Consider the following 23,244-nt stretch of genomic DNA (forward strand, 5'->3'; position numbering starts at 1 on the left):
CCGTCAAGTCGAGAGAAGCCAGAAACTCGCCTGAGCGAACTACCGCTATGATCGCTCGCAGAGTCTCCATCAGGAAATGGGGAACCATGAGGGGCCGGTTGACACTCTTGAGGTCCAGGATTGGTCAGAAGGAGCCGACCTTCTTTGGAACGACGAAGTAGATGGAATAATGGCCAGACCCCTGTTCCTCCAATGGCACAGGGAGTATGGCACCGAGCTCTTGTAGACTGTCAAGAGTCTGCCACACCGCTGGACGCTTCAGACTCCCGCAAGGAGAGATTAGAAAGTGGTCGGGGATATCCCGAGCAAATTCTAAGGCGTAGCCTTTTTCGATCACCTCGAGGACCCACTGATCTGAAGTAATTTTGACCCACTCCTCGAGAAAAAGGGACAGACATCCACCTAAGGTGGAATGGAGGAATGGACCGGCCCCATCTCATTGGGAGGACTTCAAGGCGGAACCCTGAGGGTGAGCATCTCGGAACTGATGTCAGCCACGAAAGGAATGAGACCAAGATTGAAATCTAGAAGAGGTGGATGTGGGTCTTTGGGCCACCCCTCTCGACCTGTTGTATTTGTGCTGACCCTGGAACCGGGAGCATGAAGGAAAAAAGGACGGTCCTCCGGCAGCTTATGAATCTTATTGTCCCTCAGAGATTTAATAAGCTGCTCCAGGTCCTCCCCAAAGAGCAACTTACCATTGAATGGGAGAATGCCCAATTGTGCTTTAGAAGAGGAGTTCGCTGCCCAATTACAAAGCCAGAGAAGACGTCTAGCGGACACTGCCAAAACCATAGCTCTGGCCTGCACCCTGAGGAGATCATAGAGGGCATCCGCCCCATACGCAATGGCGCTTTCCAGCCGTTCTGCCTGTTCCGCCTCTGCAGATGGGAGGTTCTGGGTGCTGAGTAGTTGTTGAACGCACCTGAGGCTTGCCCACTGCATGAGACTGCTACACACTGTTGCCCGGACCCCGAGCACCAAAACTTCAAATATTCGTTTGAGGTAGACTTCCAACTTGCGGTCCTGAAGGTATTTTAAAACAGTTGATCCTACTACTGGAATCATAGTTCTCTTCGTGACAGCGGAGACCGAAGAGAACTATGGGAATCCGGAGCACATCCAGAGATGGATCTGGAAGAGGGTAGAGCTTATCCATGGCCCTACCCATGCGTAGACCAGCCTCCGGTGTTTCCCATTCCTGTAGCAGTATCTGCATCAGCATCAGATGTAAAGGGAAGGTGCGCAGGGGTGCCCTAAGGCCAGCCAGGACCGGGTCAACATTGCCAGGAGCCAAAGCAGTTGTGTTGTCCTCCGGGGGTGCATCTAAGCCCAACTCGGCCAAAACATGGGGTATAAGTGGGTCTAGCTCTTCACGCTGGAACAGGCATTAACACCCTGGGGTCGTCCTCCTCTATTGGTGGGTTCAGAGCGAGGACATCGGCATCAGGGTCGGGTCCGGTATCTGAGGGGGAGGATCAGCGGGGGCCAGGGGGACCGGGCCCCTGAGACCACCCCTTGAGAATCAGGGGTCCTGGGCCCCTGCGCAGCAGACGATCTGGGGACCTTAGCAGGCGGAGGGCAGGCAGGCAGTTGAGGATCTAATGGGTCATCCTGCTGTAAAAGGTGGGCAATATAAGCCTTATACATAAGTAAAACAAAATCGGCTGAAAACAGCCCCGGAGATTTCCCTGGCAGAGGAGGAGGGGGCTCAGCATGCAGGGGGTCAGGGCTGGCATCCGGGGAGTCCACGGGGCTTAAATCTGGGGGGAGGGAGAAGTGTGGAAAAATCGGGTTCCTTCCCCCATCAGGCTCATTTTGCTCAACGAGGTCTGGAGCCAAAATGGCCGCCGTTCCTGCAGTTTGCAGCGCGTCTGCCGGGCCGAGAGCGACCAGCTGATTTATCCGGCACAGAGGAGCCTTCCCTGCCAGTCAAACAACGCGAACAAACTCCCTCGCAAGAGGAGCCTCAAGGCAGGCTCCACACCCACTAAGGAGCAAGCCGATCGAAGCATGGAGGGAAAGGGGGGGGGGGGGGGGCAGATCTGCCACATGTAGAACGGCAAGAATTGCCGGTGTCTGCTGAGAGCAGGGAAGAGAAATAATCAGATACCCGCTCTTTCTGCTGAGTTTTAAGAAGCAGAGGAATTAACTTCTCTGTCAGCAGACCCGAGGAATGCTGCATCTCTGGGTCTGCGCGGGGGAGGGACTGGACCTCCAGTTTCACCCCTAGCCAGGCAGGCCACCGGGTAGGGTCCTAGGCTGAAGGTTTCAAAGGGCAAAGCCCCCCTAGGTACCCAGTAAGAGAAAGGGGCAAACACTGTTGTTCCCTAACAGTAAGCAAAAGTCCAAGCGTGGTTTTTTTTTTGTTTAAAAGAGAAATTAAGTATAATAAGTACTTGCTTGATCCAAGATAAGACAGAAAGAGGGAGAAATGAGACTTTCCCAAACCATATAACTGTCTAGAGGGGAACTGCAGGTTCTGCTATCTGCATCTGCTGGAGACAGAGAAATACTGAAGGGACACAGGGTGAGCACTGTCCTGATACAGGATACCCTTTCAGTTTTTCTCTGTCTCCATCTGCTGGACAGGAGGCTCAACCCACTGTCTGGACTGATCCGGGTACATACAGAGAAAATAACTTTGCTCTATGGATTAATGATGTCTTGCGGTTTTACATGCCAGCTCTCATGCTTCGCTCTGCTAACTCTTGCCTACTGCGAAGTGCATTTAGCTGAGGCTTCGAATCGTGCTTCTTCTGTTGTGGGCCCTTCATTATGGAACTCACTTCCTAAAAACATGAGAACCATGGCATGTACTTCTACATTTAAGAAAGCTTTTTTTTTTTAAATTTTTTCCCAGGCATGCCTTTGGGGAGGATGCAGTACCATAGTTACTCAGCAAGGAGTTTTACATACAATCAGACATTTACCATTTTAATAGTGTTTTAAGTAATGCTGCTTGTGCTTTGGTTCTGGCATGCTGTCCTGTTTTTTTAAAATTATGCATATATTTGATGCAATCGGCCTTGAACTGTTGGAGATGAGCAGACTATAAATCTTTAAAATAAGTCACTTAAGTTGCTCAGCATCACACAGTGATGGATGGATCTACTTGGTCTGCACCGTGCTGCCACCCCAGCAAAAAGAAAAAAAATTCCCCTGCCTTGGTAACTGAGCCCCGCTGTTTCCAGAGGAGGATCTCACAGTCCGTCAGTCCGAGTTCCCTGAAAGAGGCGGTTTCTTTGTCACTCTCCTGCAGAATCTGGAATTGAGATAAAGTCAAGGCGCCTGCCGCTTCTTCTCCGAAAGGTTTGTACACTGTGGCTGGGGCGAAGCATTGTCTCTTAGACACACACCTGCAAGCAAAGCAAATTCAGCTCATCAAATTCAAGAATTAAATCATGTAAACCATCTGACAGTTCCAAATAATTCTAGGCCACGGGAGATCCTGTCAATCAAAGCTGATCTTCCCAGTAGAAGGGAGTGTTGTGCTGCTGCAATTGCCAGGGGAGCTCCAGATGAGAAGAATTTCTAGACAAATGGAAAACAAACCATTGAAACCTAAGAAAATCTAGCTTTAACAAAATGGATACCACCACCAAGTACATAAGATATACTCCCCCACTAACAGATGTGGGAGCGGAATTCTTGCAGACCTGCCAGCATCTGCCCGACCAGCATGAAATGTGGCAATTGCAACAACAGCCGAAGGCAATGGGAAGGAAGACCTACCTGGCCTCGCCGAGACGCCCTTCCACTGGCACCAGGGGGAGGGGAGCGAGAGGGACGCGCTGAGGGGCGGATTTTAAGAGCCCTGCTCGCGTAAATCTACCCGGATTTACGCGAGCAGGGCCCTGCGCGCCGGTGTGCCTATGTTCAATAGGCCTACCGGCGCGCGCAGAGCCCCGGGACTCGCATAAGTCCCGGGGTTTTCCGAGGGGGGCGTGTCGGGGGCGGGGCCGAGCGGCGTGCCGTTTTCGGGGCGGGACGCGGCATTTCGGGGGCGGGCCCAGGGGCGTGGTTTCGGCCCGGGGTGGCCCAGGGGCATGGCCGCGCCCTCCGGAACCGCCCCTGGGTCTCGTCTAGGCGCGCCAGCAGCCCGCTGGCGCATGGGGATTTACTTCTCCCTCTGGGAGGCGTAAATCCCCCAACAAAGGTAGGGTGGGGGTTTAGACAGGGCCGGGGGGGTGGGTTAGGTAGAGGAAGGGAGGGGAAGGTGAGGGGAGGGCGTTAGCGAATTCCCTCCGAGGCCGCTCCGATTTCGGAGCGGCCTCGGAGGGAACGGAGGCAGGCTGCGCGGCTCGGCGCGCGCCGGCTACACGAAATCGGTAGCCTTGCGCGCGCCGATCCAGGATTTTAGCGGATACGCACGTATCTACTAAAATCCCGCGTACTTTTGTTTGCGCCTGGAGCGCCAACAAAAGTATGCCAACGCGCCGTTTTTGAAAATCTACCCCTGAGGGTGCCCGCCCCCTCCGAGGTGGTGAGGAGCGAGCTGCCGGTGCCGAGGAGTCCAGCCCGTCCAGAGCCTGCCTACTGCCTCCTACAAACCACCGCGGCGATGCCAAAGGTGCTTGCAATGTGAAGCGTGCGCATGAAGGAGCGCAACAAAGGAGCATGCCCCTGTGTGCGTGCTTTAAGGGAAGTGGATTACTTCATAGATCCCTGGATTTAAAACTACAGTCATGGACCAGAGGTGCTTCATTGAACCCATACTAGGATGTCTAATGTTTACTCTGCTACTATTGAATGTTCAGTCTATATAAAAAAACAAAAATCACTTTGATTAACCAACTGCTATAAGATTTACAATCAACTATATCAACTATATTCTGCATTACTGAAACCTGGCTGATTGACAAAGATAACGTTCTGCTAAACCAAATTTTCCACCCCAACTATGAGGTATTTCACTTTCCTAGACCTAAACGAAAAGGTGGAGGTTTATTAGTAATTTGTAAAAAAAAAAAAAAAAGAACTTAAGGGGTCACGTGGTGCAGTGAACCCGAACGGCTGCTTGACTTCGGGCTCTGGGGGTAAAAATAAGCAAGAACAACGCACCTAGCCAACTTACTCAAGATTAATTGCTGGCAGCTCATGGCAGATGGTATATGGACAGATTTATAAACACGTACAACAAAGGTAATGAGGACTAGATCTGCGAAAAAAGTAAAAGAAACACCGCAGATGTTCCAATCCAAAATGGCCACCACCAAAGAAAATCTGTGTGTAACATCGCTCAAGGAAGCAAATTTCGAAGTCCTAACAGAAGTGGTAGTAAGGGCATTGAGTGGACGCTTTGATGCGATTTCGACAAAGTTTGCGGGTGTACAAAACTTGATAGCCAACTTTAACTCATGTATAGAGATGACGGAAAGTAGAATTGGAGTTTTGGAAGATGATGCCAGTGCAACCGCCCGTACGATACAAAAGCTTGAAAAGTTAGTGGAAGACCAAGCGTCGAAGATAGACAATTTGGAAAATCGCTCTCGAGGTAATAACCTGCGAGCCTTCGGAGTCCCGGAGACAGTAGAGGAAAAGCAGCTAAAATCGTTCTTGGAGGCGGGCCTAGGTACAGGCCTTGGCCTCACAGATGATAGAGGGTCGATAATCATTGAACGTGCACAGACTGGGAGGCATAGTGGCAGGAAGAGCTAAGCTACGCGTGGTGATTTTTAAATTGCTAAACTATGCCCAAAAAGTGGACATATTACAGCTCTATCACAAGCAACGAGCACTGCATTCTCTTATTTAAGGCTTCTCGGCGGCTGTCTCAGCAAGGTGGAAAGAATTCACGCAGGTGTGCTCCAAACTAAGTGCTCTTCAAGTTAAATTTGCTCTTCTGTACCCAGCCCGATTTAAACTATGGTACCAATATAAATCACAGATTTTCGAGTTGGCAGCAGAAGCAACAAAATTTGTGGAGTCTCTGGCATCTCCAGGGGAATGAAATTCTCAGGTCGACTTTTTCAGGAGGCTGGGATAAGATGGACACAGTGCTCCAATTCTAGTATTCTTAGTATAATGGATACTTATGGGCAATCTACCCGCCCAGAGGAATTTTACAAGTTTTTGTTTTTCTTACAGAGTGTTATTGTCAGTGGTTTTCAGTTACACATTTGCTTACTACAGATTACAGGATTAACAGAGATACATTAATAGAATTAAGGGATAGAATATCCTGGAATTCAACGATGAGCTGGGAAAGCTTGAACACCCTGATGATGAAACAGCATCTAAACAAGGACATACTAGCAACTATCTCGGACAGTGCGAACGGCTTGAATCAGTTAACAGTGTTGCCAAGGTGGCAACCGCTCGCACCATAAAGACCCTCTCCCTTCATTTCAGAAGGGTGGGAGATATGGTGATGGGAAAGGATTCTGTGGGGCAAAGAAAGGGGAGGGACAATTATCGGAAGAAAAGGAACACCTATGAGACACCAGCATTAGTATTAAATATTCTGAGAGCAGGTAGAGAGGAAGAGGGGCTCAGCTTGGGGCACCTTTGCCCTCTTAAATTGGGTAGATCTCTGAATTTTTTCACATGCCTAAAGGTTACGGATAGAAACACTACTTGAATGTATATCCTGGAATGTTGCAGGACTAGGTACACTGGTAAAAAGATCAAAGGTTCTAGCACAATTAAAATGCCTAAAAGGTAATATCATATTTTTACAGGAAACTCATTTGATAGAAAAAGAATATAAAAAACTAAAAAAAACAACTGGATTTCGCAGGATTTTTCGGGCCCGGGGTCCTCCAAAAATGTGGGGTGGGAATATTAATTCACAAAAATGTCGCATTCCAAATGGAGAGTGAAAAGACCCCGAAGATAGATTCCTACTAGATAAGGGTAAATTATGTGATCAGGATGTAATACCAGCCTCAATTTATGCTCCTAATGTTTATAAGCATGAGTTTTATACTGATCATATCTGTCATTTACAGAACTTAGGACCGGCCCCTATCTTGATGGGAGTTGTTTTAATTTCGCTGCAGATTCAGAGATGGACAAAAGCCCTAGTATTAAGAGTGCAGCTACCCACAGAGATAAAGAGGTAAATTTATTGTGTGATGTATTAAATTTATTAGACATCTGGTGTATTCTCCATCCAGGGGAAAGAGAATTCTCCCACTCGGCAAGAGCTCACAAATCAAAATCTAGAATCGATTATATCTTAATAAGTGAGGAACTATTTCCCCGAACAAAAGCAGCCCAGGTAGGACCATTGGTTATAACAGATCACTGTCCTGTAACCTGCGCACTGGGTAAACAAAGATGCCTCTCAGACCCTTTATTTTGGCGTATGCCTATGACTCTAAAATAGTGATGCTGCATTCCGATCTTTTCTAGAAACGAAGTGGCAAGAGTATGAAACTCATAACGCGCAGCACAAATCCACACCGACATTATACTGGGAGGCTGCCAAAGCGGTCATGCGCGGGGAAATGATCAATTATTTCACTGTAAAGCATAAGAAACAGAATAGTTCAATTTTAGAGCTCACTAAATGATTAAACCTTTCCAAAAAACTTTACATAGATTCAGGTCAGAAGCAGAGAAAGGAGGAGTTAGTCATGATCCAAAAAAGCTTAAATGATCTGCTTCACCAGTGAGCTCAAAACTCCATATTTGCGATAAAACATAAGTTTTACTGTTATGGTAACAAACCAGGTAAAATGCTTGAAAATTTGATTAAAGCACAGAGGGGCTCAACCCAAGTCAAAGGCCTTAAAGATGCCCTGGTCATCTGGCATTCAGATAACAAAGGGATAGGGGAGGTATTTTGGGAATGTTGTAAGGAATTGTATGCGCAAGACCTTGAAGATTTGGAGCTTAGGGGAGAGTTTATGACTCAGGTACATTTACCCAGGATGGATGATGTTATGTTGGCAGCATTAAATAAACAAATTATGGTAGAAGAGATAGAGAGGGTCATAAAGGATCTCAAACTTTTCAAATCCATTGGACCGGATGGTCTACATGCACTTTTTTACAAAGTGCTGCAGGAATCCATGAGCATCCCACTTTTAGAGTATTTCAGTGACATGATTTATAGAGGAACAATGCCAGTCTCCTCAAAAACAGCAGTTATTGCTGTAATTCCTAAACCAGGGAAAGCCCCAGAATGCCCATCTTCATATCGGACAATATCGCCCCTTAATCTAGATATAAAAATCTATGCGAAAATTTTGGCCAATAGGTTCAAATTAGTGCTATCCACTTTAATCTCAAAAGAACAGGCTGGGTTTGCGGCTGGTCATCAGGCTAACATCAATATCAAGAAGATGCTGTTGTCCATAGAGAAGAGCAAATTTGGCAAGATTTTCCAACCTTTCATAGTCAGTTTCGATAGAGAAAAGGCCTTCGACAGGGTCTCATGATCTTTTTTACAGAATGTATTATTAACATTTGGTTTTCAGGGATACATCCTGAAGGCCATTCGGGTTTTATACTCCAACCTGGCTGCATATATTTATATATACAGATGAATGGGACTCTGTCGAGCGCATTTGCTTTATCTCAAGGCACAAGACAAGGTTGTCTGATGTCCCCACTCCTATTTATTTTGACACTTGAACCATTAATTTGATGAATAAAACAAGATGGGTAGTTAAATCACAAGCAGATTGTGATACATTACAGGAGGACCTTGCAAGACTAGAAGATTGGGCATACAAATGGCAGATGAAATTTAATGGGGACAAGTGCAAGGTGTTGCATATAGGGAAAAATAACCCTTGCTGTAGTTACACGATGTTAGGTTCCATGTTAGGAGCTACCACCCAGGAAAAAGATCTAGGCATCATAGTGGATAATACTTTAAAATCGTCGGCTCAGTGTGCTGCAGCAGTCAAAAAAGCAAACAGAATGTTAGGAATTATTAGGAAGGGAATGGTTAATAAAACGGAAAATGTCATAATGCCTCTGTATCGCTCCATGGTGAGACCGCACCTTGAATACTGTGTACAATTCTGGTCGCCGCATCTCAAAAAAGATATAGTTGTGATGGAGAAGGTACAGAGAAGGGCAACCAAAATGATAAAGGGGATGGAACAGCTCCCCTATGAGGAAAGGCTGAAGAGGTTAGGGCTGTTCAACTTGGAGAAAAGATGGCTGAGGGGGGATATGATAGAGGTCTTTAAGATCATGAGAGGTCTTGAACAAGTAGATGTGAAGCGGTTATTTACACTTTCGGATAATAGAAGGACTAGGGGGCATTCGATGAAGTTAGCAAGTAGCACATTTAAGACTAATCGGAGAAAACTCTTTTTCACTCAATGCACAATTAAGCTCTGGAATTTGTTGCCAGAGGATGTGGTTAATGCAGTTAGTGTAGCTGGGTTCAAAAAAGGTTTGGATAAGTTCTTGGAGAAGTCCATTAACTGCTATTAATCTTAGGGAATAGCCACTGCTATTAATTGCATCAGTAGCATGGGATCTTCTTGATGTTTGGGTAGGTGCCAGGTTCTTGTGGCCTGGTTTGGCCTCTGTTGGAAACAGGATGCTGAGCTTGATGAACCCTTGGTCTGACCCAGCATGGCAATTTCTTATGTAACTTATGCAGTGCAAATCGCATAAAGCACTGATTGAGAAATCCTCGGCAGAGGCACGGATCCCCGTTGAAATGGGGTGGAGCTGGAAGGGCCAATGATGCTCGCAGGGACAGGGTTTGAGCCAGACCCCCTGAATTGGCCATAACAAGATCCTGTAGTTGAGACTGTAGTCTTTCCACTGATGAAGCCAAAGCTTCTAGGGTTCGCTGTTGCTCTCGGACATGAGCAGCTATGCCAGGAATGGCCTGCACGGTGGAAGCCTCCGCCGAGTCCATGGCCTTGGCAACCTGTTGCGCTGGAGGTAGACCCTTGGCCTGGTGCAGGATTGGTACGGCCCTCGGGTCGGACCCGGAGAGCGCCTGCCACCAGGAGGCAGAGCACAGGAGGAGACAGAGGCTAGCAGGAGCTTCGCCAATAGAAACCCGGGGTTCCCTCAGGTTGAGCCCTTAGTTACCCGGGCCACCTGATCTTAGGTGGGCCTCGCAGGGGTGTGCTCACCATGAACAAGGGTGCGCGGTCGCTGTTCAGGTAGGAATGTCTAGAGGTTGCAGGAGGCCAGAAGAGAGTGTCCGAGTGGATAGCGAGCATCAAGGCCAAAGTATCAGTCCAACCGAAGCAGGGGTCAGTACCTGTAGTCAGTCCGGGAGTAGTCAGGCCAGGCAGCGATCAGGAGTAGTCAGAGAACAGGCAGAGGTCAGTACCATGAGATCAGTCCGAAGGGTACTACCAGGGATGGAGAGACGAAAGAACAGGAGACACAGGAGACGCTGGAAAAGGCAAACTAGAGAACACCAGAGTGTATGACCCAATTGCCAAGGCAGGGCTCATGGGTCTGATTCCTGCCTTATATATGGAGTCCCTGTGATGTCATCATTATGCGTCTCTCGGGGTTTCCCCGTGCTTGGCCCTTTAAAGGGCTGCAGGTCGGCCACATGTGTGCCTAGGGGCAGGGCCGAGGACGTCGAGCCCTGACGGGAGCTCCGCTGTGAGGCCTGCATCGGGGACTGAGAGCGGGGAAGCCGCTGCGAACGCTGCGGAGGAGGAGAGCCCGGAGCTCGTGGATGGGAGAGCGAGGTGAGCAGGGCCGGCCGCGGAGCGGACGTGGCCTGGATGCGCAACAGTTCAGTCCTTGTTGGTTGTTGTCTGAATATAAATCCTCTTTTCCACATTTCCCCCTGCCGTAGCAGAGAGCAGTACTGTATATGTATTCAAAGTGATGTATCAGGTTTAATTGGTTTAGGGTAGTAACCGCCGTAATAAGCAAGCTACCGCCACGCTTATTTGTTTACCCAGATTGTGAGTTCAGTCCTTGTTGGTTGTTATCTGAATGCAACTCCTCTTTTCCACATTTCCCTTTGCCGTTGAAGCAGAGAGCAATGTTGGAGTTGCATTAACCGTGCAAAGGCTCATCTCATTTATCTGTACCCCTTAGCCTTATGTACTAGATCAATTTAAAATACGCTAGAAAATTACACTTGATAATGCCTGCCAATGAATACCACTTTGTAAATAACAATGAATATCACTTTGTAAACCATTGTGATCTAAAGATGGAACGACGGTATATAAAATGTCTAAATAAATAAATAAAGCCACACCACGCTCTCAAAATGACAAAAAGCACATCATCCTACTTCCCATTGTTTTGCTTGTGCTAAGTCATAGACAGACCAACATGATCTTCCCAACAGCGTTCTTACTATATTTCATACAAGAATGCCTAAAGGCAACCTATAAAGCAACATTAGACTGAAAACAAGGGTGCAGGTATAAAAGTAGACAATCCTGTTGAAACAGAGAAAGAAGCACCACTCAACCTGTTCACAATGACCTACAGAAGCCAGGACTCTGCAGATCATGGGGCGCAACTCCATCCTATTCCAGATTGACATGGTTGATCACATTCTCTTGATTCAGCATCGAAGAAACAGCTTGAATCTTTCCTATCCAACAGAACTCAGTCATATGAGCAAATGAACAGTGCACCCAAAACTCCTCATATATGGAGTACTTCAAGGTTCAGTTCTTTCTCTGATTCACTTTGACATTTACACCTGTACTATCTGTGATCTGATTCTATCTTTCAGCATAGAATATCACCTGCTTGCTGAGGACATCCAACTTTGCATTAAATTTTGCTCTAACCAAGCCTCTCCCATCGCCAGTCTCAACAGCTGTCCGATGGCAGTAGCCCAATGGTTCAACAGCCACAAACTCAAACTTATCCCCTTCAAGTCTGAACTCCTTTGGCTAAGCTGCCGAGGTCAACCCCCTACAGTTTATAACCTCCCTATCAGGAACCACCCCTCCAGGCCAAAGAATCTACAAAAGGGCTAGGGATTCAACCTCACCGCTCGAAGGTAGTAACAGCTTCATTTATGTTCCTGTGCCAGAGTCACCAAATATGCAACTACCTCGACCATCATAATCTTATTTATTTATTTTATTCATGTATTGTTTTTTTGTATACCAGCATTCATGTAGACATATCACGTTGGTTTACATTAATGGGCAAATATCAGTTAAAACATTTGCAATTCAAAATTGGCAATCTAAGATATAAATACATAATTTCAACATGTCATAAAATCTCTTAAATAAGCAGCTAAAATCAATACTTACAATCAAAATCATAAAAACATATAGAAAAAGCAAATATATATATATATATATTGTATTGCATCAGTTATCCACATACCAGCCAGTTATATTATTTTAACTCTTTACCTAAATGGTTTCTCCTTGACCTGTTTGAACTCATGCAAAACACAGCAGCCGGAATCTTAGTAGGCGCCAAATCATCAGACTACATTAGGCCCATCTTTTACAAACTGTACTGGCTGCCAATTGAAACCAGGATTAAATGCAAAACCCTCTGCTTTGTGTTCAAATGTGTTAACAAACAGGCCCCGTAGTATCTTTCCCATCTCCTTCCCTGCTAGAGAACACCCATCCTCACAAAAGGCCCTTCCCTCCTCCCTATCCCTGACGCTGTCAAACTGATCCACACAAGACTGAGGGCTTTCAGCTGCCTTGTTCCCAATAAATGGAACGAGGTTGCACTATCTGTCTGCCTGGAATCTACCTATCTCGCTTTCCAGAAAAAAAGCTAAGGCATGTTATTAAACCAGGCTTTTCCCCTGTTAACTCATTCGAAAGAACAAAGTTCCCTCCCTGGACTCTATTTTATTAAAATGGCATCATTACTAATTGTTTCCATTAATGGGCTTGCTGATCCTCAAACTGAGTGCAATTCTGGTAAAAAGTGGAATATCAAATGTTTGTAAATAAAGCCATCAGGCAGGTAACCAGGCATGACAACTTATCCAGACTTTTGCATTTCACCCACCGATTGGCTGATATAGCAATTCTACCGGTTCTCGGTCATCACAGAAAATCTTTACACCAAATTAAGTGACAATTGCAAGCCTATACCCTGCCTAAGTTTTTTTTTCTCTTAGTCTCTGTGAAATACATACACATCCATCAATGATTTCACACATCATCTGTTTTATTTCTTATTGTGCCACAGAGAAAATGTTTAACCAACATCACTTGCCTACCAGCACAAACAATTAGCCCCAAGCTATGGCAGAGGGGATTTTTCACTTTGATTCATTGCCACCATGACAGCAGTAACAGGAGTCAGTGTATTGCAATAAGAAGTGCCTGGGTCCGTGAACATAGGGAGGGTAATTTTTCAAAGGAACTTCTGCAGGAAAAGTAGTGTTTTACCTGCCAAAATGGCCCTTTTAGAAAACTGCATGACCGATGTGTATAAAATTACACACATACCGGCTGTATGTGCATGCATTTACAAGCATCAGGGAGATATGTTCCAGGGGGGTGGAGTCTGGGTGGGATTGGGACTTGCATGCATACATTATTCATTTGAAAGAGTATGCAAACAAAATTCTCTAGGCAGAACTCCATGCAGCAAATAGCAGGTGTAACTGTGCGCACATAGTGTTGCCGGGATAACAACCTTTAAAGCAAAAGTATGCGTGTACATCTGGTTTGAAAATCAGTGTGATGTCTTTAGGCAAAAAAGTACCTGCAGGCTTTACACTGGCTGAACATTAACCCCGATAGTGAGAACATTTTCGAATCCAGTTACCTGAGTAAAACACCAATTAACCTGGGTCAACTGGCCTGGCTGAAAAGCACACATGAGCTTCTGTGGCAGATGTATTTTAATCCAGATAAAAAAAAGAGGTATTCCAATGGACGTATTTAGGTCAGAGGATGGGGGTAAAATCACAGGTATATTCGATTCCCAAATGAATGCATGCAATTTTGTCCCTGCTCAGCTGCTCACACAAATGACAAATGCAAAGTCTGCAACTGCTTTTAACACAAGCACTTTACAGCCTGTTAACTTTCAAAAGGAAACACAGGTAGCTTCCTTGAGAAAACTGACTGCATTGTATATAGGTAAGAGTGGCCACTTGCACTGCAAGCAACATGGGCTATTCAAACCTGCACCCACCGCTATCCTATAGTTCTAATACTTACTGTTCAAAAGAGACAGAGGTGTCTAGCTGATTGTGAAGGAGGGATTTCAGTTGCCTCTCCCCTTCGGTTTCTAGGTCCTCCAAGATAAGGTCATCAGTGGACAGGCTGCTAACCCTGAGGTTTGAGAATACAAAATACAGAAAAAAAAACCCAGGCATGTTCATTACAATCTTTATACTCACAAAAAAACACTAAAAGATACAGTAAACATATTTTACACAAAACTCTATTGAATAGTTCAGGCTCTTCTAATGAACAGCAAAGCTGTGTGTCTGCACTGTGCCTGAAACAGTCACATAGGCTTCAATTCTGCAACATTCTTAAGCCATAATACTAGCCATACATATGGAATTATTCAACCACCAGATGGGACAAGCAGGCCGGTCTCACACAACAATCTTTTCAGCCTTCCAAATTTCACAGAATAGAGGCAATAGTAAAACACAGTCCTAGAAACAAATAAACCAGCAAAGGGTAATGGACTCACTCTGCCGTCCCTCATTTTTATCTCATCAAAATATATACAAAGGGAGAAGAAATTATGAATTTTTAAATGCTCTGTTCTCAGATAGTATGACCTGGTGTTTGTATGTATGCTTACAAAGGTAACCCATTCTTTGCATATTTAATGAAGGCAAATATCTCGACAAAAATTTGACTAAAATCCCCTTTCAGCAAGTGTTTAGTAGATTAAAAATGAATCACAAAGATCCACTTATCACAGTCAGGGCATCTTCTCTGCATAAGTATTGAACTCTAGCAGAGCTCCCAGCCTTCCATTCCCCACCTAGCACCAGCGAGTGACAGACTATATATATTGCTAGAAGGTGGGTGCCCTCTCATAGTCCTTATTCAGGCAGAACCATTGTTACAACCAACAGTTTATGCATGTTTTACTCTCTCAAATCAAAACAGTTCCTAGCAGGCTAACCTGCTCACATTTTTTAAAAGTAAAAATTATAAACAAAGAGCCTCCAGCAGCGAGACCAATTTCACCCTGCTCTCTTGGGAGAGGCAGGAAATGGCTGAAGATTTCATCTCAACAGGGATTTCAAACTGCTGGTTGTCATAGCCTTGGGACAGGGGCTCTTACCTCCGCATCACTCTGGTCTCCTATTACACACACACAGCGGTGTTGTCAGATCTGAAATACAAAAGTTATCATATGGAAACCTTAAAATGATCATTTTATAAAAAGTAACTGTACAGCACAAAAACAGAAAAACATGCATTACAAACACACAGCAAGATGGAAAAATGGTTCAACAAGACCAGAATTGTGGGGTGACTTAGAGCACATTTTATGGGGAAAAAAAGTTCTTCTGATTGATATTATTCCTTGGTAGGGATGATGGCGAAGAGGGCCAGCATGAGGTAGCTTAGTGGCATGTGAACTGGGTTCTACTCCTATCCTCCCACTCTTGTTGTAGTCTTAAAAATTATTTTGTAAATTGTATAAAGTAAAACACTCTCTTTTACCATGCATTTCTGGATTTGTTTTGTTGTTTAATTTTGCTTTATTTTTCCTTTTATCTTTTCCCCTTCTTACAGATAATCTCCCTCTTCACTTCTTCCCTACCCCCCAGCTACTGGTGTCCACCATTTCAGTCAACCTCCCATGCTTTTTCTTGCTCTCCAACTAAACTTCAACAATTCTTCTCCTCCCTCTCCCCTAGTTGCTATCCCTTCAGCCTAACCTCTCTCCCCACTTCCAGCTTTTTCCTCCCTAAAGCTACTCCTTGCAGTGGTACAAGCGCAAAGTGAGGTCCTACCGCAGTTCTTTTGTCTCCTGGTTGGGATTAAGAAACAGCGTCTACAACCTCTTGTCCTTGACACAACACACATGGTAGCAACTGACTGCTGCCCTCCCCCATCTTCTGCCCCTAGCTTCAGCTAGCAGGACACTATCTGGTTCCAGTGTAGGAGGGAAGCTGTCACTGGGTGCGCAGACTGCTGTGTCTGAAACATCATATGGCAATGACAAGCTAAACAAAAAAAACAATCGTATACTTTATAAATAAAAAACATATCTGAATTGGGTTTATCTTGGTAGTAGCAGTGTTAAATCCAAGACGTTAACATACAATCATCATCAAGTTAGTTCCTCAATTTGTACCTTGAGGCAGGAGGCACCGAGATCAAATTCAAGCAGTAAGCTCTACGCCCCACCACTCCAGATAACTGGTGACAGGTAGCCACAGAAGAGGGAGAATTCAACTAATCAGCTACAAGCAGGGGTAGCAAGGAACCAAAAGTCAGCCTGAGCACGCATCAAGCCAACAGAAAAGGCTCCCTCTCTCACCCCCTTCTCAAGGTTGGCCCCAGAAAGAAAGATTCAATTGATTGGTTGCGGATGACAGCAGGCCCTACGAGAAGGTAGCCAATGAGAACGCTATCTCCGCTCCTCTCCCCGAGCAGAACTCAGTCGGGCTCAGCTGATTGGCTGCAGGTAACCAGGAAATGGAACTGGAATTGGCAGGCTCCTAGTCAGGCACTGCAGGCTAGTTATTTTGAAGGTAGCAAGCTCGGCTGCCTGTGCCGCTGCGCTGCCCCACAATGTTAGAAAGAATCAGTGAGAAAAAAATGATCCAACAGTTTTGCAGTTTTAAAATGTATTGATCCCACTTGTTAGGATGGGTCTAGTTATCGTACTTCAGATAACAGTGAGTGACAAAATACACATGCAGAATGCTGCTTCCGGCCAGATTAGGTCTTGGGTTTGTGCGCATGCTCTTCGTCTGAGGCGTCTGGGAGTTGTGGTGCATATGGTAATGTCACTGTTTTCAGATCGTAATCGTTTTAAAGCTTTTTTTTTTTCCTTTCACTTCATCTGAAGGTTATAAGTAGGATTTACGAAAAGCAACTAAAGAAAGTTTGCAGGGATCTTCTGGCGATGACTTTATTTTTGTTTTGATATATGTAGTACAATTTTAAAACGGTATTGTGCTGGTCCTAATGATCAAGCATATTGGTTTAAACTACTTTACACATGACTAGGGTATGGAACCGGACACTAAAATCCGGTCAAAAGCGGCAGGCAGGCGAGGACGAGCTATGCATGCTCAGAAAAGTTTTGTGCTTTGATCCTCCTCCTTTCCTACAGCTTGCTCCTGAAGGAAGTTAGGTCTTATAGACGTAACTTCTGCTGCCAGCAAGTTTAAAATACCTGCAGCTCAATGTGTTAACCCTTTTTACCGCCAGAATTTTCACTGACTGCTTGTCCCCGCTTCTGCTGGTAAAGGTTCTGTTGCTGACTTGCTGTCCAGTCTGTCGTCCTTTCACCTCCCCCTGGAGCAAAGCGGGAGCAGTCCTAGTGAATCTGCATGGGAACGGGGAATGCTTCTCCCTCCTCCCCGTGCAGTAAAAAAGCAGAGCCAAGCAGGGAGTCTCAGAGGGTGAGGAGAAAGCCTGACAGCCCGGTGTATCTCCCCTGTAATGTGTTGTCGGGAGGGACTACAGCTGTCCCTGTGACAGCACCACCTTCTCCAGAGAAAGTGGTGCTGGCAGTGTCACAGCTGCAGACTAGAGTGGGGACCTACAGCGTCAGAACCAGGCATGGAACTGAAAGATGCATGATGGGGAGGACTAAGAGAAGGAGAACTGGGGGGTGGGAGGATGTAGCTCATGACCAAGTCCAGCTCTTCCATTAGGCAGTCGCCATACTGCAGTAGTGTTTTTTTGCCTGCGTACACAAGACTCTACCCTGATGATTCTATTTGTCAGTGACCAGTCTTGGGTACCAGAGAACAGCCTTCTGCTTCCTGCTCCAGCCCCTCCTCTCCCTGTCAGCATGCAAGGAAGAGGAGGTAGAGGGGAGAGCACAGAGAAGAATGAAAAAAAGCCCCTCCTCCTCCTCCTGTCATTCAGGGAAAGGAGGGGAGGGGGTGAGCCTGGAGAAGTGCTACCCTGCTTTCTAATCTAGCCCCCCCCCTCCTCACCCCCCTCCTCCTGTTTTCTTCTTTCTTGCTGTCTGACAAGGAACAGGATGGGAGAGGAGTTAGGCTGGGGTGGACAAGATTTCCATTTTTATCTGTATATAGTTATCTGTTTATAGTTTGTGCTCGCTTACTCTGTGTTTGAGGATTTGTGTGTGTGTGTGTGTGTGTTTGTACTCCAGCTTGTTATGTTTTCCCATCAGGAGATGTACTGCTAACAATACATTTGGAATTTTAGGTCACCTTTCCAAATAATGTCCAAGGTGGCTTATAGCACTTTTAGAATTCAGATACAACAAGACTCTTCTCCAAAGAGCTTATGGTCTAACAGGTCAATTTTCAAATGATAAGAACATTAGAACATGCCATGCTGGGTCAGACCAAGGGTCCATCAAGCCCAGCATCCTGTTTCCAACAGTGGCCAATCCAGGCCATAAGAACCTGGCAAGTACCCAAAAACTAAGTCTATTCCATGTTACCATTGCTAATGGCAGTGGCTATTCTCTAAGTGAACTTAATAACAGGTAATGGACTTCTCCTCCAAGAACTTATCCAATCCTTTTTTAAACACAGCTATACTAACTGCACTAACCACATCCTCTGGCAACAAATTCCAGAGTTTAATTGTGCATTGAGTAAAAAAGAACTTTCTCCGATTAGTTTTAAATGTGCTACATGGTAACTTCATGGAGTGCCCCCTAGTCTTTCTATTATCCGAAAGAGTAAAAAACCGATTCACATCTACCCGTTCTAGACCTCTCATGATTTTAAACATCTCTATCATATCCCCCCCTCAGCTATCTCTTCTCCAAGCTGAAAAGTCCTAACCTCTTTAGTCTTTCCTCATAGGGGAGCTATTCCATTCCCCTTATCATTTTGGTAGCCCTTCTCTGTACCTTCTCCATCGCAATTATATCTTTTTTGAGATGCGGCGACCAGAATTGTACACAGTATTCAAGGTGCGGTCTCACCATGGAGCGATACAGAGGCATTATGACATTTTCCGTTTTATTCACCATTCCCTTTCTAATAATTCCCAACATTCTGTTTGCTTTTTTGACTGCTGCAGCACACTGAACCGACTATTTCAATGTGTTATCCACTATGACACCTAGATCTCTTTCTTGGGTTGTAGCACCTAATATGGAACCTAACATTGTGTAACTATAGCATGGGTTATTTTTCCCTATATGCATTACCTTGCACTTATCCACATTAAATTTCATCTGCCATTTGGATGCCCAGTTTTCCAGTCTCACAAGGTCTTCCTGAAATTTATCACAATCTGCGCACATAAAAAATAGCACGTGCGTGCAAAAAATAGCACATATGTGAGTGCACGCTATTATAAAAACCACTACATACGCATGTAAAATGGTGCCCGCACGTACATTTGCATATATAAAAAAAGGGGCAGGCCAGGGGGCATCAGCATGTACCCGTGTATGTTGCTATTTTAACAGCCGCCAGAGTGACGCGCGTCAGTCTTTTACTTGCATATATTTACCTTATTCTCACTATCTCATGTAAGTAATCATAAACATCTTGAAAGTACAAAAATGACTGGGTGAGGGTCTGGATGACTTGGGGGGGGACTTCAGGCTGAAAAATAAGGAGGGTGTCACCGAGCTCCAGACAGACTAAGCAAACTGGTGGACTAATTGATAAAACTGGTAATTTCCTTCTGGTGTGCATATTACAAAATGTGAGGATGTCCATGTGTAAAAGCCAACAATAGTTAAGAAAAACATGCGAGTTCAAACTTCTTGTGTAAACGATTAAAATCAGGAGCATAACTACGTATGTAGAGCAGATTTGCACCACTTATCCAGATACATTTTGACTTCTTTGGGTATGTGGCGGCTTTGCTGCCTCTTAAGCCAGATAAGTCTGAAAACCCACTATCCAGCTAACTAAGACAGGCGGATAAATGTTAAAATATTGACTTATCCAGCTATGCTCTACATTACATGCCGCATAAATTTAGATGCATGAACATATCGTTGGGTAGATTTATGCCTATTTTATATCATCTGTGCACAGTTGCACACACAGTATAAAATACATGGGCTTGTTTTAAAGTTTTCCTCTTTCTGGATACCTGAGGCAATACGAGATAAACAGGCCGATACCATATTGTGCGCTGAGCCTAGCACACAAGCTAACGAGCTCCTGTACGTGCGTTTTGGATGCACCAGGCTAACACCCGATGCAATAAGGGGATTAGTGCATCCAAAACATGTGCCCAAACCAGCGAGCAGCCAATAGTGCACATCACATGTAAATGCATGAGAGGAGGCTATTAGCTATTATCCCCGATACAAAAAATCACTGGGCACCGATGCACACGTTTTAACACAGAAAACAACGCCAGCCCCAGTCTTGTGCACTCCGAGCCATCTATAACCCCTCCACAAAGCCACAAAAAAGCCCAAAATACTGTTTTTCTGTGGTTCCTCCTACTTAGTATCATCCTGATTTTGCCGGGGTCAGGTTAGGGAAATAGACGCCTATTGAGCATCCGTTTTCCTAACTGGCGCACAGACACCTCTGGGCGCTCAATGCTATGGGCGCGCTAAGGACGGACAATTTATCCCTAGCGCTTCCTGTTTAGAGTGACCCCTCATTTAAATAATGCATGGCACGCCCAGGAGAGGTGGCTGGGAGCGCGTTGAGAGCGCCCGTTTTACGTGAGTCGATATTGCATCGGTCTGAAAGTGACTTGCTCAAGGTCACAAAGAATGTCAGAGGGGGTTCAGTGTTGAAAAGCAGGCACGAATTATCCATAACGCGTGGGTGACATCATCCAATGGTGCCGACACAAAGCCAGCTCTCAGAGCTCAGTGAAGACTTAACCGACATGAGTGGGAGTTCTTGCGCACCACACTGCCTTGTGAGCCCCTCAGGCTTTCTTTGTCTGAGCTACTGCATGTACACATCCCATTCTCTCTTACAGTTCTTTCTTTTTTTTGTTTTTTTTTTTGTGCCCTTTAACGTCCTCGTCGCTTCTTCAAAATTTTCCGCCGCTGCCTTGGCAGCCTCTCAAACAGAGCATTTAAGTTCTAAAAATAAAGAATTAGAATGAGCAAGGAAAAGCCCAAGGCCAAAAAATCCATGGTCAGTAGCTTCTAGACCTGAATTTGTGATTGCTAGATGTCCACCACGGATACACACTCCATCTGCGATCGCTGCCATGACTTCTCCAACTCCTACAGCTGCACAGCAACATTCCTGAAAGATGGGAAGCCCTAAGAAAGGTGCTGGTGGGTAAGAGCCTGAAGCCTCAGCTGAGGGCTCTTACTCACCCTCCATGACACCCCGCTCCATGTCCAGGAGCGGGGTGTCATCAGATTCTTGGCACAAGAAATTGAGACTGGAATCTTCCTCCTTTTCCTCCCACGAGCACAGGAAAGCTCCCCATCCCTTCCACTCATGGTGCCAGTTCCCAGATCCATCTCAGGTCAGGGGTTGAGCACGGTGCAGAAGCCTTTGGCATGGTGTGAGGCACAAAGAAAAGCTCAGAGTGCAGCTTATACACGTAGCATGACATGACAAGCTGATCGTGTTAGAGTGGAGTGCCATTCAGTGGGACTTATTGACACTGGAGCGGGACTTTGGGCAGTCCCACCATGTGGAAAAATGTCCTCCATAGCGGGGCTGCCCAAAGAATGCACTTTTCCTTAAGAACTTCCAGTGTTGAGAGTAATTCTCCTACATGAGGGGTGGATACTCTTCCTCCAGGGGTGGCCCTTTTTGAACTGGAAGGGGAAGAAATGGGATCAGTTTATTCGAAGTTCCTACCAGTTGTTTCTCCCTTGGACCCGTGGAGATCTGCATAAACGAACAGGACGCCCTCCAAATCTGGTTTCCCATCTCCAAATCACCTATTTTCCAGGAATCCCAAACATATTGGTGGACCACCTCATCAGAGTGATGCAATCGCCCAAGTAGTCTTTGGATCAAAGAATTGCAGACAACTTGTTCAGTCATTGGGGAAAGCCAGTGATTGACCTGTTCATCTCAGAAACCAACAGAAAGGTTGAGAACTTCTGCTGCATGCATCTATGTCCAGCAGATTCTTCCCGACAAGGCAAGGATAATCCTCAGCTTGGCCATGATAAGTGTAGTGTCCATATCTCGTCCATTTGTCAATTCAGTCTCCTGATCCCTTGGCAATATCTCCAACTCTCATCACACAGAAGAATGGCAGACTGTCATCCAAACCTGCCATGACAAGCCCTAATTAGTGGATGTTCAGTGCTCCTTAGTCTCCTCCTTCCTAAAAAAGTGGGGAAAGTACTGATTCCCACCAGGAAACCTTCAACCAGAAAATCCTACAGTTTTAAAAGGAAGAGGTTTCAACTTGGTATAGGACCAGCCAGCTGGATCCCTTCCCCTGTGACTTAAGGGGCTTGGTTCAGTATCTGTTCTTCCTTTTGTCTTCAGGCCTTATTACCTCTTCAGTCAAAGATCATTCCAGTGCCATTGCAGATATCACCAGCAGATGGAAGTGGCTCCAGTCTCACTCCACCCTTTGGTATCCAAGTTCCTGAAAGGATTGTGATGCTCCAGGCCTTCAGTGGGTAAACTTCCAGTGTCTTGAGACGTGAGTGTAATCCTAGCCCACCTCCTTTGAAATCTCTCAAGTCCCTGGACTCGAAGTTTCACTGGAAAAAGATGTTTCTCGTGGCTGCCGCTTTGGCATGAGGAGTAAGGATCTGCTTTCATATTCACCATACCTGCAGTTTATTCATAATAGGGTGAGTTATGAACTTATTTATTTATTTATTTATGCATGCAATTTTTATATACCGTGAGTCAGAACACATGATTCTATCTTTACGGTTTACAATATAATTAAAATACTAGTAGGAAACAGAAAATACAATAAAATAGATAAAAATAAGAATAAATAATTAATATTACTTATGATAAGCTAAAAATCTAAAAGCTTTGTTAGAATTAAAATAGTTAAGAAATAAATAGATAAAATAGAAACAACATGTGGATTTCAGCTTTCAGTAGTCCTTTAAATCTCAATACCATAGGCTTGTTGGAAACACCATGTTTTCAAGTCTTTCTTGAATTGTTTTGGATCATCCTGCATTCTCAGGTCTGGCGGTAAACTGTTCCACAGTTTTGGTCCTGCAACCGAGATTGCCCTCTCTCTAACTTCACTTAGGTGCGCCGATTTAATATTAGGTATCGTTAACAGACCTTTATTAGAGGAT

At 45.3% G+C, this 23,244-nt stretch overlaps 1 protein-coding gene and 1 long non-coding RNA gene across 4 annotated transcripts in view; one reads left to right on the forward strand and one right to left on the reverse strand.

Annotated features, from left to right (window-relative positions):
• The window catches only part of RBM41 (RNA binding motif protein 41), a 76,827-nt gene extending 60,409 nt beyond the window's left edge, over positions 1-16,418 (reverse strand). Inside the window, exons 1-4 of one of the 2 annotated variants that reach the window (XM_029607353.1) lie at positions 16,195-16,418; positions 15,172-15,222; positions 14,079-14,192; positions 3,167-3,359 (exon numbers count right to left, since the gene is read on the reverse strand). In XM_029607353.1, coding sequence (XP_029463213.1) covers positions 3,167-3,359; positions 14,079-14,192; positions 15,172-15,179 — 315 coding nt within the window. In that variant the 5' untranslated portion in view covers positions 15,180-15,222; positions 16,195-16,418. Of the gene's footprint in view, positions 1-3,166; positions 3,360-14,078; positions 14,193-15,171; positions 15,223-15,850; positions 15,876-16,194 lie in introns of those variants that run through there. The other variant, XM_029607354.1, reaches the window with a different exon arrangement.
• Positions 16,419-16,612: 194 nt separating this feature from the next.
• The window catches only part of LOC115094369, a 127,352-nt gene continuing 120,720 nt past the window's right edge, over positions 16,613-23,244 (forward strand). For both annotated transcript variants that reach the window (XR_003857542.1, XR_003857541.1), the window contains exon 1: positions 16,613-16,846. This is a non-coding gene — a long non-coding RNA (uncharacterized LOC115094369). The remainder of the gene's footprint in view (positions 16,847-23,244) is intronic.

This window comes from Rhinatrema bivittatum, chromosome 6 (genome assembly GCF_901001135.1).
Source record: "Rhinatrema bivittatum chromosome 6, aRhiBiv1.1, whole genome shotgun sequence".
NCBI classification, from domain to species: Eukaryota; Metazoa; Chordata; class Amphibia; order Gymnophiona; family Rhinatrematidae; genus Rhinatrema; species Rhinatrema bivittatum.